This window comes from Chelonia mydas, chromosome 28, assembly GCF_015237465.2.
Source record: "Chelonia mydas isolate rCheMyd1 chromosome 28, rCheMyd1.pri.v2, whole genome shotgun sequence".
NCBI classification, from domain to species: Eukaryota; Metazoa; Chordata; order Testudines; family Cheloniidae; genus Chelonia; species Chelonia mydas.
In genome coordinates this window covers 1877126-1895453 of record NC_051268.2, presented here as the reverse complement: position 1 = coordinate 1895453, position 18328 = coordinate 1877126, and the positions used below count along the sequence as shown (strand labels likewise).

Genomic DNA, 18328 nt, shown 5'->3' with positions numbered 1-18328 from the left:
GCCCAAAAGCTGCCTTCACACGGTCATCCCTGATGACACTCTTCTGAGCCCCTCCCACCAAATAAGCTCCACCCATTTGAGCCACTGGCTTTGTCTACACTAGGAAATTGAGCAGCGTGTTGTCAAGAATTAGGGCTGGTGGCAGAAGCCCTTCCCTTAGCCAGAAGGCCCGACTGGCTGGAGGAACCCATGGACCTGCGCTAAAGTCCAGCCGTGGCAGTCGATAACCACTCCGGGTCCCCCTCATGGGGAAGAACAGAATTGCCTGCATTGCCCTTGGTATGATCGCCGTGTTTGCAACCCGGCATTTGGACCGCGACTCCAATCCACTCTCATGCTCCAGGGCTGCAGCCGGTCGCCTGCAGCCGGTCAGGAAGTATGTCTCGGCCCCTCCTGTTCTCTGCCAGTTTCGTCTCCTGAGAGCTAAGTTGCTTTGGTCTAACTAAAGTCGATCTAGGGGTAGCTGCTTGAAACTTACCAGCTGGGAGGTCAGAGTAGATGCTCCGGTGGGCTCTTAAAACGTGATGGAACAACACTAACTAATCTTAATAAGATGCGGCTCTTCAGTGACACCTCAAGGGGTCGCCCTTTCCCTTCCATGGTGCTATCTGTCCCTCCGATACAACCCACAGTTGCTAATTAACATTCGACTGCCGGCCTTGTGAGATTTGCCTTTAGCAGTTTCAGGGGTGTTGCACCCTGCAGGGATTTTACCCTGGTTCGTCTGCAATCAGAGTGGGGTGTCCCGAGCCTCGGTTTGCCAGAAGCTGGGAATGAGCGACAGGGGATGGATCGCTTGATGATGACCTGTTCTGTTGATTCCCTCTGAAGCACCTGGCATCGGCCACTGTCGGAAGTCAGGACACTGGGCTAGATGGACGTTTGGTCTGACCCAGTCTGGCCGTTCTTATGTTCTTACATCCTGCGTTGGTTTTTCCTCTGGCAAGATCTTTTCTTCCAGGGAGCTGCACTGAGCATAGGTAGCCGGCATCTAGCTCCCCACCCGTCCCCCCTCAATCCCCAGGTCCTGGGCTGTCCTTCCCCTGCAACTTTTCCTCTGAATTCACGGGCACTAGTCTAGTCTCGGCCCTGCAAACAAGCTAGGGGTGGCTTTCTCCACCACGCTTCCGTGGCACAGCCCAATTGTTCCAAGCATTCAAGCACCCCATTTCATAATGGGTGTGCGTAGGCCAGGGTGGTATTTTCCTGGCAAGTTTGGGGAGGAAACCGGTTTGCTGGAGTTCTGATTTCAGAGTTTGTTAGAGCATCAAACTGATTTCCTGGCTCATCAGTTTCACCCCCGATACCCCTGTATTGAGCCAGAGATTTTAGCTAGGCAAAAGTATTTCACTTCTTTGGGCTAGGACATTGCAACAGCTGCGCCATCCTGGTGCACCCCCTTGTGGCCATGCAGCGGCTCTGCCTCAGTTTCCCCACCGGAGCTCTAAATGTGATTCAGTCCACCCGGCCCTTCTAGGGTAACAGAGAACCTTAGCCCGCACCCAACAGGAGCATAAAACAAGAGTCTCTCCTGCCCTAGCCATGTAACTGCGAACCAGCTTGTGCCCACTCCTGCCTCCGGCCACCCGGCAATTCTGACAACTGCCGATCCACCCTCTTGCGTGATCTTCCTTTCTGTGACACTGGCAGACCAGAGGCTAGCTTGTGCCGAGGTCCCAGGCCTCCCTGAACCCTGACAAACGCCTAGCTGGAAACCTTTCTCGGTCACCTGGGTGTCCGCGTCATCAGAATAAACATCAGACATTGTGTCGCTAAGCGGTTTATAAACTGCTCGCAGGATGCGCTGTGTGTGTTGTTCTCACCCAGCGATACCCCGGGCTATAATGTAACAGTAAATGTTTGCCTTGCGCATACCCCTGTACCGAAATAACCCGCCCAACGAGAACGAAGCCTCGCGGAATGCAGCTGACGAGCTCTTGCGAGAAGCTGGTAAATCCTGTCTGCTGAACCCAAATGAGGATCAAAGACTTTGTTACGGGCGTCCCCTCCTCCCCCTGCCCACAAGAAGACCCACGTGGGAGCTGTTGCTGTAAATATGGGCAGGCGGAAACATTTTTCATCTGTGGACTGTTCGGATTCTAACTCTGGGTAGCCTTGGGAGACTTTTGGGAAACTGGCAAATTACTAAATCTCTGCTACCATGTGGAATTACAGACCGTGACTCACCTGTACGTATATTGGACCTGCTTTCACCTCTCAATGCCTGCCATTTCTTCTTCCAAGCTAATACACCTTTACTATAGAATTGGCTACCAGCGTTGTCTTTGGTGAGTGATCTAGGAGGCACGTTGATCTGGATTTTCATTTTTCTGGGAGGGTGCTCCAGCCCCGAGGACCCGCCCCTTCCCCCAAGGCCCCACCCTCGATCCACCTCTTCCCACCCCCCGCTCCACCCCCGCCCCCGTGCCTCCTGCCCGCCGCCAAACAGCTGCTCAGTGTGTGGCTGGTGGTGTAGGGTGACCAGACAAGAAGTGTGAAAAATCGGGACAGGAGGTGATAGACAATAGGTGCCTATATAAGACAAAGCCCCAAATAACAGGACTGTCCCTATAAAATCAGGATATCTGGTCACCCTAGGTGGGTGCTGAGCCATTAATGGACTTAACCTCCATGAATGTAACCAGTTCTCTTTTAAACCCTGATATAGTCCTAGCCTTCACAACCTCCTCAGGCAAGGAGTTCCACAGGTTGACTGTGTGCTGAGTGAAGAAGAACTTCCTTTCATTTGTTTTAAACCTGCTGCCCATTAATTTCATTTGGTGGCCCCCAGTTCTTATATTATGGGAACAAGTAAATAACTTTTCCTTATTCACTTTCCCCACACCACTCACGACTTTATAGACCTCTATCATAGCCCCCCTTAGTCTCCTCTTTTCCAAGCTGAAAACTCCTGGCCTCTTTAATCTCTCCTCAGATGGGACCCGTTCCAAACCCCTAATCATTTTAGTTGCCCTTTTCTGAACCTTTTCCAATTCCAATATATCTTTTTTGAGATGAGGGGACCACATCTGTATGCAGTATTCAAGATGTGGGCGTACCATGGATTTATATAAGGGCAAGAAGATATTCTCCATTTTATTCTCCATCCCTCTTTTAATGATTTCTAACATCCCGTTTGCTTTTTTGACTGCCACTGTGCTCTGCGTGGACGTCTTCAGAGAACTATCCACAATGACTCCAAGATCTTTCTCCTGATTAGTTGTAGCTAAATTAGACCCCAACATATTGTATGTACAGTTGGGGTTATTTTTTCCAATGTGCATTACTTTACATTTATCCACATTACATTTCATTTGCCATTTTGTTGCCCAATCACTTAGTTTTGTGAGATCTTTTTGAAGTTCTTCACAGTCTGCTTTGGTCTTAACTATCTTGAGCAGTTTAGGAGCATCTGCAAACTTTGCCACCTCCCTGTTTACCCCTTTCTCCAGATCATTTATGAATAAGTTGAATAGGATTGGTCCTTGGACTGACCCTTGGGGAACAGCACTAGTTACCCCTCTCCATTCTGAAAATTTACCATTTATTCCTACCCTTTGTTCCCTGTCTTTTAACCAGTTCTCAATCTATGAAAGGATCTTCCCTCTTATCCCATGACAACTTAATTTACGTAAGAGCCTTTGGTGGGGGACCTTGTCAAAGTCTTTCTGGAAATCTAAGTACACTATGTCCACTGGATCCCCCTTGTCCATACGCTTGTTGACCCCTTCAAAGAAGTCTAAGAGATTAGTGAGACACGATCTTCCTTTACAGAAACCATGTTGACTTTTGCCCAACAATTTATGTTCTTCTATGTGTCTGCAAAACTGTTTGCGTGCTTTGGGCAGGGCTTCATTGCGGAGTTAATTTTTCTCCTGTTCAATAACATTGTGTGGTGGGTTCAACGTGTCACTGGAAACCCAAGGGCTGTTAATTAGCAGGTGACTAAATCGGAGAAACGTGGTGTGTCCATTGGACTCCATAATGTTTTATGGAAATAGGCTTATGAGTGTAACTATAATGTAACTGGAATATGCTTTATGCAAAAGGTCTCTTGTAAGGTATTGTCAGGGTTCCCTCCCCACTCTGAACTTTAAGGTACAGATGTGGGGACCCGCATGAAAGACCCCCCTAAGCTTATTTCTACCATCTCAGGTTAAAACTTCCCCACGGCACAAATTCTCCCTTGTACCTTGGATTAGGTCAACGCTGCCACCACCAAGTGATTTAACAAAGAATCAGGGAAAGGACCACTTGGAGTCCTATTCCCCCAAAATATCTCCCCAAGCCCTACACCCCCCTTTCCTGGGGAGGCTTGAGAATAAACAAGATGAGCACAGACCAGCCTTGGTTTTTTTAGGACACTAAAAAAACCAATCCGATTCTTTAAAAAAAAACACCAGAACTTTATGAGAAAGAAAAAAGGTCAAAGAAGCACCTCCGTGAAATTAGAATGGGAGATAATCTCACAGGACAATTAGATTCAAAACACAGAGACTTTCCCTCTAGGCAAAACCTTAAAGTTACAAAAAGAAAAACCAGGACTACACCTTCCTCTCAGCACAGAGAAAATCACAAGCCAAAACAAAAGATAATCTAAGGCATTTCCTTGCTAAATACTTACTAAGGAGTTGGAGTGCTTGCTTTCTTGTTCTGTCTCCAGCAAAAGCCAAATGGAACAGACAAAAAAAGCCTTCCCCCTCCCACCAGATTTGAAAGTATCTTGTCCCCTCATTGGTCATTTTGGGTCAGGTGCCAGCCAGGTTACCTGAGCTTCTCAACCCTTTACAGGTAAACGGACTTTGCCTCTGGCCAGGAGGGATTTTATAGCACTGTATACAGAAAGGTGGTTACCCTTCCCTTTATATTTATGACAGGGGTCATTACGAAGCTTATGATCTACTGAGTGTGGTCATCCTATTTGTTTGCATGTATTATTTCTACGGCTAGAGTTAGGAGAATAAGATATAAACTTTGTATTACTGAGGTAAACATATTAAATGGAACCCATTAAGGGCCCTTCAGAATCAATGAATTGTAAATGGCTCTGTTTACTTCCAAGCCTCCCTGTGTTCGAGTGAGCCAGCCCAGGGAGAATGGAGGTTTCACAGGACATGTGACCATGTCACATGATGCTGGAATCCATCTTAAATCTGGCATTTTTCCATTTAGGAGGAGGGCTGGGGACCCAGAGACACAAAGGGTTCCTGCCATGTGCCAAAGCTATAAAAGGGGGTGGAAGAGAACAAAGGGGGTCCCAGTCATGAGAAAGCCCCTGCTTTTCACCTAAGATGCCTCCTGGAACTAACAAGGGCTGTACCAGGGGAAGGATTGGGCCCAGACTAGGAAGCAGTGTAGTCTGTGAAAGAAGCTTATTGGAACATCTCTGAGGATGAGATTTACCTGTATTCAGTTTCTTAATGTATTAGGCTTAGACTTGCGTGTTTTTGTTTTATTTTGCTTGGTGGCTTACTTTGTTCTGTCTGTTAGTACTTGAAACCACTTAAATCCTACTTTTTATATTTAATACAATCACTTTGTTTATTAGTAAACCCAGAGTACGTATTAATACCTGGGGGAGCAAACAGCTGTGCAGATCTCTCTATCAGTGTTATGGAGGGCGGACAATTTATGAATTTACCCTGCATAAGCTTTATACAGAGTAAAACTGATTTATTTGGGGTTTAGATCCCATTGGGAACTGGTGTCTGGGTGCTGGAGATAGGTGACCTACTGAGCAGTTTTTGGTTAAAGTCTGCAGCTTTGGGGGTGTGGATTTAGTTGGGGATTGATCCTGCTTTGAGCAGGGGGTTGGACTAGATACCTCCTGAGGTCCCTTCCAACCCTGAGATTCTATGAGTCTATGATCAGACCTGGGTCTGGGTTGCAGCAGGCTGGCGTGTCTGGCTCAACAAGGCAGGGTTCTGGAGTCCCGAGCTGGCAGGGAAAACGGGCTCAGAGGTAATTCCAGCACGTCAGGTGATAGTCCCAAGGGGGTCTCCGTGACCGAACCCATCACACATGGGCTGCTAAGCAGAGTGCTAAGAATCGCTAAAAGGCAAGTCCTCCACCAGTGATTGAAGATTGGAGCACTGTCGCCATCCGCTTGGCCACCGTGGGAAGAATTGTATAGAAATACCCATGAAAAATTTGCAGAGTTGGGAGTATCTAAATCCCTGGAAGTATCTAAATGCGCCTCTTAGATGCATGGCACTTCCTTTTTTGAAAGCCTTCATCCAGCACTGGGAGCAGACTACGTACTCCTGACCCCATGCCCCATACTCTCCTGTACACAGTAGGTCACAGAGCTCCTACTAGCAAAGCAGGTTCCTGCCCCAGGCAAGGACTGGCTACCAAGCTGTTGGTAAAGAGAAAAGATATTACCTCTCCCACCTTGTCTCTGTAATATAGTTTAGCAGTCCCTTACAGCAGGTGTTGTAGTGGCCACAAGAAAGGCAGGGTATAAAACAAACCTTAATCAAGCAACTGCCGAGCTGTTTATCCACATCCCCTTTCTTTGGGTTCTGTTAATTTCGATTCCTTGGAGAAAGAAAAGGACGCTGTAGTGTGGTTGAGTTTTATTAAGAGTCCTTAATGGCAATTCATAGTGTCCATAAAAGAAGAGAAAAGTAATATGATCTGGCCAACGTCAAACTAGAAAATCGGTCAATCTGACCCTTCAGGTTTTCAGAATCTAATCACTCAACCACGACGGCAAGTCACTCTTATACTTCATCCAGGACTATCTCTGGAAGGTGACTTTGTTCAGATTTTTGACTCCAAATCCCCCAGGACACGGCCACATTTGGTTCTCAACACCGGCGCTGCTAACACAACAGAGGGAAAATGATCCAAAGCCAGATCACAAGACAATCTGGTCAATTACTTGCATGCCGGTTCCCCACGGTCTCCTTCCCAAGGGATGTGTTGGCCACCCTTGTCACCGATTTCCAAATGAACGATACTAGCCCCAGGCCACAACACTATCTAATAGAAACTCCATCATTTATGACAGACAGAGTGCAGCTTAAAAAGGCACAGGCTTGGTCTCATTTTACGTCCACACACACCTAGAAGGTGAAAGGCAGCATGAAACCATTCACCACTGTAGATACAAGTCCTGTGTCCAGCAATCTTTGTTAGCAATGGTACTTGGTTCAATTTTAAAGCTACTTTACGGCAACCTTGATTGAAACCTGTCATAAATATCAAGGGAAGGGTAAACCGCTTTAAAATCCCTCCTGGCCAGAGGAAAAATCCTTTCACCTGTAAAGGGTTAAGAAGCTAGGATAACCTCCCTGGCACCTGACCAAAATGACCCATGAGGAGACAAGATACTTTCAAAAGCTGGGGGGAGGGAAAAACAAAGTCTCTCTCTCGCTGTGTGCGATGCTTTTGCCGGGGACGGAACAGGAATGGAGTCTGAGAACTTAGTAAGTAATCTAGCTAGAGATACGTTAGATTCTGTTTGTTTAAATGGCTGAGAGAATAAGTTGTGCTGAATGGAATGGATATTCCTGTTTTTGTGTCTTTTTGTAACTTAAGGTTTTGCCTAGAGGGATTCTCTATGTTTTGAATCGGATTACCCTGTAAGGTATTTACCAGCCTGATTTTACAGAGGTGATACTTTTTACTTTTTCTTCAATTAAAATTCTTCTTGTAAGAGTCTGAATGCTTTTTCATTGTTCTTAAGATCCAAGGGTTTGGGTCTGTGGTCACCTATGCAAATTGGTGAGGATTTTTATCAAACCTTCCCCAGGAAGGGGGGTGTAAGATTTGGGAGGATTTGGGGGGAAAGAAGTTTCCAGATGGGCTCTTTCCAAATTATATCGCTGTTAGACGTTTGGTGGTGGCAGTGATAAGTCCAAGGGCAAAAGGTAAAATAGTTTCTACCTTGGGGAAGTTTTTTACCAGCTTAGGTTAAGTAAGCTTAGGAGGTTTTCATGCAGGTCCCCACATCTGTACCCTAGAGTTCAGAGGGGGGAAGGAACCTTGACAGAACCTGTTACTGAACAAAGACACACGTTGTAGCTTTGACGTACCCACACACAAACTAACTAGGTCCCCGTTTCAGGAAGGGGTCGGCGGACCAATATTGGTCGTCACCCGAGAGAACGTCCAGGCATTACTTATCCCCAGCTCTTTGCTCAGTTGCTGTCCAGAGCAGCAGTTGACATTGTCAACGCAGGGCGAGTGAAGGACAGACGCCACCAGTGTCCTTCCCTGGAACGCCAGCAGGCCATCCATGTTGCTGGAAAATAGAGACAGCTGTAGGTACTTGGGGTCACCACGAGCGCTCCCAGGGTGTCCAACCCAAGACCTCAGTCTACATCCTTCCAGGTGAATTCAGATTTTCTGGAAGCAAATATGCTGAAGGTGGGAGGGTGTCACGTACTGAGTGGTCCATAGAATCATAGATTCTCAAAGCAGGACCAACCCCAACTAAATCATCTAGACCTTCCCCCACTGCAACGTTTCCCCATCAACATGCCGCTAGCTGCTGAAATATCCAGTTCAACGTCTCCATAATGCATACAAGTCCCGCCATATTCTTTGATGCTCTTTAAACCTGTGGAACTCCTTGCCAGGGGATGTTGTGAAGGCCAAGACTATAACAGGGTTCAAAAAAGAACTAGATAAATTCACGGAGGATAGGTCCATCAATGGCTATTAGCCAGGGAGGGCAGGGATGGTGTTCCTAGCCTCTGTTTGCCAGCAGCTGGGAATGGGTGACAGGATGGATCACTTGATGATTACCTGTTCTATTCTGGGACACCTGGCATTGGCCGCTGTTGGAAGACAGGACACTGGGCTAGATGGACCTTTGGTTTGACCCAGTATGACCATTCTTATGTTCTTATGACAGTCTGTCACGGCACGCTTTGCAAAGTCACTTCAAGACCTGTTGGCCTCCAGCTGTAGAAACCCTTCCAGTTCTGTTCTCCCTGTCACAAGACCTTGGGATGTAGGGCTGAGCTGCATCTGTACCTTCCATTTTGGATGGTTCCACTCTGCAGTCGAGCGTCCTGATAATCACGCTCTTTGGTGTCATGTCCTTTTAATAGCCAATCACGGTTAATTAAAGCCACAGCTGTCCTTTAACCCCTTCCTGTCAGTGCAGGGTTTGGACACACAGGTATTCTGCTACCCATGAACACATGGCTTGGTGTTGGCTGGATCATTTCACTTGAGCCTCTCGTGCCTCCCTGCTCTAACCCACTAGCCCCCTCACCCCTCCCAGAGCTGGGGAGAGAACCCAGGAGTCCTGGCTCCCAGCTCCCCTGCTCTAACCACCAGCCCCCTCACCCTGCCCAGAGCTGGGGAGAGAACCCAGGAGTCCTGGCTGCCAGCCCCCCGCGCAGCACCCCACTAGACAGAATCAGCCATTCAGAGTGGAACCAGGCTGTGGTTTATTGCTCCCGGGACAGGATCGCAGGGACAGCGGTGCCAGTGGCCAGATGGGGCCCGTCCCTGGGGCTCTCCGGCCGGGCTCAGATGGACGTGCTGTTCTCGATTTGGTGGGGATCCAGGTAGCGGTAGGGGATGGGCAGGGACTTGTTCCTCTCTTGGATCTCCTGGGAGATCTGGGCCAGGCGCCCCTGGAAGGCTGCGATCAGCTGCTTGGGCTCCTCCTCTGTGAAGTGCTCATCGGGGTACGTGCCCAGGGATCTCTGCAAGGGAACGGGAGAGCGGTGAGGGACAGCCCGGAAGGGACCCCTCGCCCGGCGCCGAGACGCAGCCACCTCTGGGGCGGGGCGGCCGGTGACCCAGGGACCCCTCGCCCGGCGCTGAGATGCGACCACCTCTGGGGCGGGGCGGCCGGTGACCCAGGGACCCCTCGCCCGGCGCTGAGATGCGGCCACCTCTGGGGCGGGGCGGCCGGTGACCCTGGGATCCCTCGCCCGGCGCTGAGATGTGGCCACCTCTGGGGCGGGGCGGCCGGTGACCCAGGGACCCCTCGCCCGGCGCTGAGATGCGGCCACCTCTGGGGCGGGGCGGCCGGTGACACAGGGATCCCTCAGGCCCTGGGCCGAGAGCACAGGGCAGGTGTTTACCAGCTGTGTAGCAACACTGGGAAGAGTTCAGGCCAGGGAGGGAAGGAGAATCCTGCGGCCGGTTGAAACAACAGGGGGGCATTTATGGGCGTTTGAATGAAATCCCCCAAAGTGCAGCTGGGCCGGGACACCTGGCTTCATGCCCCGGCTCGTGTGAAACGTCAGCGGGTCCTTTTTTGTTACCACAAGGGGGCAAAGAACTCAGCTGAACGGCTCATTAAAAGACACCCCCAGCTGCAGCCGAGAGCCCCCTAGCACCGCCCTGGGGCCAGCCCTGCCAGCCAGGGGAGAGCGCCCCCTGCTGAGCCCCTGCCTCACTCCCTGCCCCACAGCACCCCCTAGCACCGCCCTGGAGCCAGCCTTGCCAGCCAGGGGAGAGCGCCCCCTGCTGAGCCCCCGCCCCACTCCCTGCCCCACAGCGCCCCCTAGCACCGCCCTGGAGCCAGCCTTGCCAGCCAGGGGAGAGCGCCCTCTGCTGAGCCCCCACCCCACTCCCTGCCCCACAGCGCCCCCTAGCGCCGCCCTGGAGCCAGCCCTGCTAGCCGAGGGAGAGCGCCCCCTGCTGAGCCCCTGCCCCACTCCCTGCTCCACAGTGCCCCCTATCTCCCGTGTCCTCACCGAGTCCCCCAGCTCGCAGGAGAGGATCCAGAGGATGTAGATAGCGAGGCTGGTGCTGTTGACCTCCGGGATGGTGTCCAGGTAGCTCTCCAGCGAGGTGGTGCCCTTGGCCTGGGGCGGGGGGTTCCTCATGGTGGCCGGGAAGTTGGGCATCCAAGCGCCGAGGTCATACTGCAGCCCAGAGAGACCCCCGCAGTCAGAGCAGCCGGGGACCCCCCAGCCCAGCCAGGAACCTCCCCAAGCCCAGCCAGGGATCCCCTCCTCACCCCGCCCGGGGGCACCAGCACAGGGAAGGTCTGGCTCAGCCAAGAGACCAGGACACCCGGGGCTTGGTCACAGTCTCACCCATGGACATCGGGTAGGAAAGTCAAGGCGGGGGTCGGGGGTGCTGAGCGTGGTGGTGGGGGGAGGGTCCCGAGGTGTCCGGGGTCTCCCTGGGGTTGGGTGCTGGTTGGGGGATTGGCTGCTAGAGCAGGGTCCTGGGGATTGAGGTGTCAGTGGGGTGCGGTGCAGGGTGGGGATGTGGGTGGTGGGATCCAGAGCTCCATGTGGGGTGCGGGGATGTTGGTGGCTGGACCCTGGGGCCCCGTGGGGGGCAGGGTGGAGGTGTCCGTAGCCAGACCCCAGGGCCCCGTGTGGGGGGCAGGGTGGGGGTGTCGGTGGCTGGACCCCAGGGCCCTGTGGGGGGGCAGGAAATGGGGCTCTGAGCGCCCAGGCTGGCCTCTCCCTACCTGCCCGTTATTGAGGGCGGCGTGCCGGGCCGAGCAGCAGTAGATCCACATGGTCAGGTACTTGATGAGCTCAGGGATGCTCTGCAGGGACGAGGGGAAGCCTGCGGGACGGAGAACGGGCATCACTGACCTGGTCCTGCCCTGCTCCGCGGCCTCGGCACTGGGACCCCTAGAGCCGGGTTCGATGCCTCCCTCAGCCAGAGCCTGCCCCGGGGAGTCGCTCCCCTGCTCCAGGCCTCAGCTCAGCCACGCGTCAGGTCCCCACCCTGACCTTTCCCATGGCGGGGCCGTTCTCAGTCACCCCACAGCCCCGTCCCACTGCCATGACCCAGACCACCCTGTCCCTATGAGGACAGAGATCTTGCTCCCTGTCCCCTGCAGGGCCACTTGATATGAGCTGGGATCTGGCCCCATTGACTCCAATGGAGAGACGCCCATTGACACCAGCTGGGATCTGGCCCCATTGACTGCAATGGAGAGACGCCCATTGACACCAGCCAGGATCTGGCCCCATTGACTGCAATGGAGAGACGCCCATTGACACCGGCCGGGATCTGGCCCCATTGACACCAGCCGGGTTCCGGCCCCATTGACTCCAATGGAGAGACGCCCATTGTCACCAGCCAGGATCTGGCCCCATTGACTGCAGTGGAGAGAGGCCCATTGACACCAGCCGGGATCTGGCCCCATTGACTACAATGGAGAGACGCCCATTGACACCACCCGGGATCTGACCCCATTGACTGCAGTGGAGAGAGGCCCATTGACACCAGCCGGGATCTGGCCCCATTGACTACAATGGAGAGACGCCCATTGACACCAGCTGGGGTCTGGCCCCATTGACTGCAATGGAGAGACGCCCACTGACACCGGCCGGGGTCTGGCCCCAATAACTGCAATGGAGAGACGCCCATTGACACCGGCCGGGATCTGGCTGACAGTCGTTCAGTCTCCTGAGACACGCAGTCCGGAGACGCTCCCCACGACCTCGCATGGAGCCCGGTGACTGGCGGCTGCAGACCTCTGGGTTCACATGGCCCCTACCGGATGCCTCGTTCCCCAGGAAACCTTGATTGAAGATCTCGTCTGCCCAGGCCTGCAGCTCGCAGTCGGCGAGGACGTGGGCATCACTGGGGTAATAGTATCTGACGATGCCGGAGACGAAGCTGAAGAGAGCAGAGATGTGTCAGCTTGATGGGTCAATGCAGGCCTCATCGCTCCCCAGTGCACCAGCCTCACTCAGCCAGCGACTGCAAAGGGCCCAGTGCTACCACGCATCCTTGCCAGTACCTACTGTCCCCTCCACTTTCCCCTTTTCTAGGTGTGGGAGCATGGCCTGGTGGCCAAGCCCCTGGCCTCACCTCCAGGTGATCTTGGATCTCTTCCACAGTCTACTGCAGAGTTTTCATTTCAAATTGGACTTGCTCTTGTGGAAGTTACCACATTAAACAAGAGTTGCCATTGACACAAAACGTCTTGGCTTGACAGAAACAAAGTGTTTCCATTCACCCCCAATGAGACCTTTCCCTGGAATTTGCTTTTGGGAAAAAATTCCCAAACATTTGACTTTTCCTCTCCATTTTTGTGTATTTATAAGTTTTCATTCATTTTTCCAAAGCCAACCAATCTACCACACAAAGTAAGTAAAGGGGGTTAGGATAAAGGCAGGGGAGGGAAGGTGTTCTATCTTCAGTGTCTATATTGATCATAGACCTCTAAAAAGTCAGCCGAAATTGCTTTGAATTTTTCAGGCATTCCCTTTCTCTGATTGCCAGTGATTCGTTAGCTGCATGATTAGCCAGATCCCCAAGCCAGGCATCCATATTTGATGGCGGTTGACTTTTCCATTGTGGTAGGATTAATTTTTTAGTGCCCAAAGCTGCCTGTTGGCACCACGCCGCCTTGTTACCAGGGAACCTCCAGGTATCAGGAATATAATCTGTGACACATCGTACCTCAAAATAGCTCCCTGTAAAATCCATATGAGTCATTCACGTGTGGTTGTGATATTTCATACAAAGCATGCCATGTAAGATATCATATGAAAGGTCACAATCTTCTGAAACCCGTTGTTCTTTCCCAATATTTCTTTACCTGCTTTGAGCAGGGGGTTGGACTAGATGACCTCCTGAGGTCCCTTCCAACCCTGATATTCTATGATTCTATGATTCTATGAATATGTATATCGTTAGTGTGTATGAAGTTATGAGATTTTGCTGCGTGGTTGTTACTGAAATATGCTGTAAATTTGCTAGTGACAGTCAAAGAACTTCCCCCCACCCAAGAGGATGTTGAATGATCATTAATAAACAGGAGAGTTGTAATCAAGGGATTTACAATTCAATGAGGGCTTCCCAAGCACCACACAATGGGGACTGTTCCACTTTCTGACTCAGTTGCACAAGACCCACCAGGGGGATTGCTCAACCCAGTGACTCAGCAAAGCCCTCCAGGACATGTCTGGGCAAGTGTCTTCTAGGCACACGGACTGAGGGTAAAAAATAAGGGACAGCAGCATCATTCCTTGGCCTCTCTCCTCCCTCACCTACGCCGAAAGCAACAAGAATGCTGGGAAGACGAAAACTTTGACTGAGGAGACTGGTCCCAGGCTTCAGGGAGAAGCCTGTGTATTAAGAACTGTAACATCCAGTGGGATGAGAAAGTTTTTGATCTAAATGCTGCCTAGTGTAATAAGGTTTGAGATTTAGACTGTGCACTTACCTTTTATTTTCTTTGGTAACTATCTCTCACCTCTTATGCCTATCACGTATAATCACTAAAAAAAAGAATCTATCTTTCTGTAGTTAATAAACCTGTTTTATATTTTACCTAAAACAATTTGGTTTGGTTGAAGTGCTCAGGAAATTGCAGCTCAGGTACAAAGACTGGTGCATGTCCTCTCCACATTGAGGGAGGGGCGGAGTAGGTAATAAACTTAAACTGGTCAGGCTTCTGAGCAGGACAAGATGGGATAGTTCTGGTGTGCAAGGCTGGGGAGAATTGGCTGGTGCCCTTCTCCGTGTGATTCAGGAGTGGCTCTGGGAGCGTTTGTGCAATCTAGCTCGGTGTGTGGGGTTCCAGATGCTGTTGTGCTGAGTGAGAACAGTGTCTGGTGGCATTTGTGAGCATTATGAGAGACAGCCTAGGCTGGAGAGTTAAGGGGCACAGCCCAGTTCCAGGTTGCACCCCAAGGATCCCGTCACCATATCCAAGAATGAAACTTAAGGAGGAAGGCTTTGACTTAGCAACCAATGTCAAATTGAACTTTTGACCCACCTCCTATCAGATATTCTTGACACGCGGACACTCCCAAAACAGGTGAGCGGACGTAGGGCCAAGGGTGTTGCAGTGTTTATGAGGCCCATCGCCGTTCGGCCTACGTGGGGGCCGGTGTGTTTCAAAAAGTGCCTTTTGGGGAATTCCAGTTTTCTTTAACTCAGAGTTCTTTCCGTGGTAGGAAAGCCGTGTTTCCAAGCAACTCTGGGCCAGTGGGAATTTTCCACATGCCATCTGCTTCCTCGCTAGCCTCTGCCCCTGCTTCTGCTCCTTACCTCTCAATGGCCGACCAGATCTTCAGCCCATCATCCCTGTAGTAGTAATTGGGGATGCAGTCAACCCCGCGCTCTTGGATGTCATCAGGGAAGCAGAGGGAGGCATAGGTCAGGCAGGACATGCCCTTGGCCATCAGCACCTTCGTCCCCTCGAGCCCCGAGCCCACGCCCTGGGAAGGCACCAGAGAGAGAGCCTTCAACCTCCGAGCCACCGGGCCGGGGGTCGGGTTAGAATGAAACACCGCCGCGGTCTATTTCAACACAAAACATCGATGCACAATACGCCCCGTGACAAATGTGCCTCCCCAAGGTTTTGCTCTGTGTTGTACCCCAAAATGACCGATCACTCCCAACACCCGTGTTTTCACAGAACCGTAGACTTGTGGTGCTGGAAGGGATCTTGAGAGGTCACTGAGTCCAGCCCCACCGCGCCAAGGCAGGACCAAGTCAACCTAGACCACGCCTGACCGGTGTTTGTCCAACCAGTTCTTAGAAACCTCCAATGACGGAGATTCCACAACCTCCATGCTTGCTCCAGAGTTAAGTATCTTTAGAGAGAGAAAGCTTTTCCTAATATCTAACCTAAATCTCCCGTGTTGCAGATTAAGCCCATTACTTCTTGTCCTGCCTTCAGCACCGTCCTCTTTGTAACATATTTGAAGACGCTCAGGTCCCCCTCTTGGTCTTCTTCTCTCAGGACTCTTTGTGCCCAGTTCTTTTTAACCTGGCCTCATAGATCAGGGTTTCGAACCCTTTTATCATATTTGTTCCGCTTTTCCGGACTCTCTCCAATTTGGCCACATCTTTCCTAACGTGTGACACCCCCACCCCCGTTCTCCAGCTGAGGTCTCACCAGGGCCAGACAATAACCTCCCGGGTTTTACACACGACACTCCCGTTAATACAGCCTAGAATGATATTACCCATTTTCCCAACTGCGTTGCATTGTTGTCTTATATTCCATTGTTGTCTTATATTCCACCATAACTCCCAGATCCTTTTGAGCAGTACGACCCCGCCCCAGCCAGCAGCCAGTTATGTCCCATTGTGGAGTTGGCATTGGATTTTTCCTTCCTCAGTGGCGCACTTTGCTCTTGTCTTCATTGAATTTCAGCTTGTTGATTTCAGCCCAACTTTCCGAGTCGCTTTGAGTTCTCATCCTGCCCGTTGAAGAGCTTGAAACCCCTCCTGGCTTGGTGTCAGCCACATAATTTATCAACAAACTCTCCACTCCGTTATCCAAGTCATTCATGACAATCTTGACTAGTGCCGAACCAGGCCTGACCTCTTGTGGGACCCCCACTGGATTCGCCTTCCCTGTTTGACTCTTGGCGTCTGGTCTTTCAACCACCCATAGTAATTCCATCCAGCCCAAACTTCCCTAGTTGGCACGTGGGATGTGTCGAAAGACTAAAATCAAGATATATCACATCTACTGCTTCTCCCCAGCAACTAGGCCAGCAACACTGTCCAAGAAGGAAATTAGGTTGGTTTGGCATGATTTGTTCTTGACAAATCCATTTGGGCCATTCCTTCTAACCCTATGATCCTCTGGGTACATATTGATTGTTTAATAATTTGTTCCAGTATCTTCCAGTTAGACTGACTGGTTTATGATTCCCTGGGTCCTTTGTTCTTCTTTTTGAAGACAGACGCCATGTTTGCCTTTCTCCAGCCTGCTGGGACCTCACCTGTCCTCCAGGAGTTCTTGAAGTTAATTGCTGACAGTACCGATAAGCTGAAAAAGCTGATTTAGTTGGGGTTGGTCCTGCTTTCAGCAAGGGGTTGGACTAGATACCTCCTGAGGCCCCTTCCAACCCTGATCTTCGATGAGTCTATGAAGAAGCGGCTGCATCCGCAGAGCCGTCCGGTGCAAACACTGGGACCAACTGAGATGGAGGATGGCCAGAAGGATCTGGTCTCCGGGAGGTTCCCGATGCGATTTTCAGAGTGAGACAATACGGGAAGAGAGCTTCAGGGGTTCCGGGTGAGATGGTAAGTCGGGTGACAGGCACATTTTACTCCCAAGTACGTGGCTCTGGAAGGGGAGTGGGGGCTGGTAGTTAGAGCTGGGAGCCAGGACTCCTGGGTTCTCCACCTGGCTTTGGGACGGGAGAGGGGCCCTAGTGGTTAGAGTAGGAGGACTGGGGGCCAGGACTCCTGGGTTCTCTCCCTGGCTCTGGGAGAGGAGTGGGGGCTAGTGGGTTAGAACAGGGGGGGCTGGGAGCCAGGACTCCTGGGTTCTCTCCCCAGCTCTGGGAGGGGAGCGGGGCCCAATGCCCCTGACCGTGGCGTCCTCTCACCCTTTCGAAAACCCCTCCACGTCTGAGTAGCAGGGTCCTGGCCAGGACGTTGACGTGCAGCGTGTAGCGGGTGTGGGGCAGCAGCAGCTAGGGCGGAGAAGAGACAGAGGGGTGGGTGAGAGCAAGAAGGCAGCCAGCCCCCACCCCCACCCCCGCATGTATCCGGGGAGGGGCAAGGACCCGGCCCCACCGAGAAGCCAGCTGCGGCTCCTTCTCCCCCATCATCCACGAGGTGGGGGAGGTGCTGGCGTGGGGCATGCCCAGCCTGGCACACCGGGCACACGCACCCTGCCGGGCACACGCACGGGCGGCTGGGCACAGCTGGATGCCGGGGGCGGGGCCCGTCCGGCACGCTTCCCCGGCTGGGCTCTTCCCTCCCGCACAGCTGGGCCCAGCTGGCCCCGGCCCCTCTCTCACCTTGAAGAGCGGGTGGCACAGGGGCAGCTGGCGCAGGGTGGCCAGGACGAAGGCCTCGTCGATCAGGTGGGTGAGCAGCAGGTGGCTGACGGCCTCGTGCACCAGGAATTCGGCGTAGCGCACCCAGGTCTTGGCCAGGGTCCAGTCCCACTCGGAGTCGCTGGGCAGGAAGATGGGGCTGTCGGGGCCCGGGCACTGGCTGAGCTGCAGGGGGGAGAGACACAGGAGGGCGGGGGGGGGGGGCAGGTTGGCACAAACCAGGTGTGTGAATCCTGCTGCTTCCCCCGGCGGGCCCAGGGGCTGGGACCTGGCTGCCAGGATGCGGGGACATGACGGTGCAGCAAATCCAGTGTTAGGAAGAGGAGACTCACAGAGCTGGGGTGTGCATGGACACACAACTGGGCACACACACAGAGCTGGGGTGTGTATAGACACACAACTGGGCACACACACACACACACAACTGGGCACACACACACACAGAGCTGGGGTGTGTATAGACACACAACTGGGCACACACACACACACACAACTGGGCACACGCAGGCACACAGAAGAGTGTGGGGGGATTAGGGAGCCAGGACTCCTGGGTTCTCTCCCTGGCTCTGCGAGAGGAGTGGGGGCTGGTGGTTAGAACACAGGGGGCTGGGAGC

At 52.3% G+C, this 18328-nt stretch overlaps 1 protein-coding gene across 1 annotated transcript in view; it reads right to left on the bottom strand.

Moving 5' to 3' along the window:
• Window positions 1–9380: 9380 nt before the first annotated feature.
• The window catches only part of LOC102946032 (hydroperoxide isomerase ALOXE3-like), a 30519-nt gene continuing 21571 nt past the window's right edge, over window positions 9381–18328 (bottom strand). Inside the window, exons 8-14 of the mRNA XM_037887271.2 lie at window positions 17676–17879; window positions 17259–17345; window positions 14956–15125; window positions 12449–12570; window positions 11405–11505; window positions 10674–10844; window positions 9381–9671 (exon numbers count right to left, since the gene is read on the bottom strand). Of these exons, the coding sequence (XP_037743199.1) occupies window positions 9492–9671; window positions 10674–10844; window positions 11405–11505; window positions 12449–12570; window positions 14956–15125; window positions 17259–17345; window positions 17676–17879 (1035 nt within the window). The 3' untranslated portion in view covers window positions 9381–9491. The remainder of the gene's footprint in view (window positions 9672–10673; window positions 10845–11404; window positions 11506–12448; window positions 12571–14955; window positions 15126–17258; window positions 17346–17675; window positions 17880–18328) is intronic.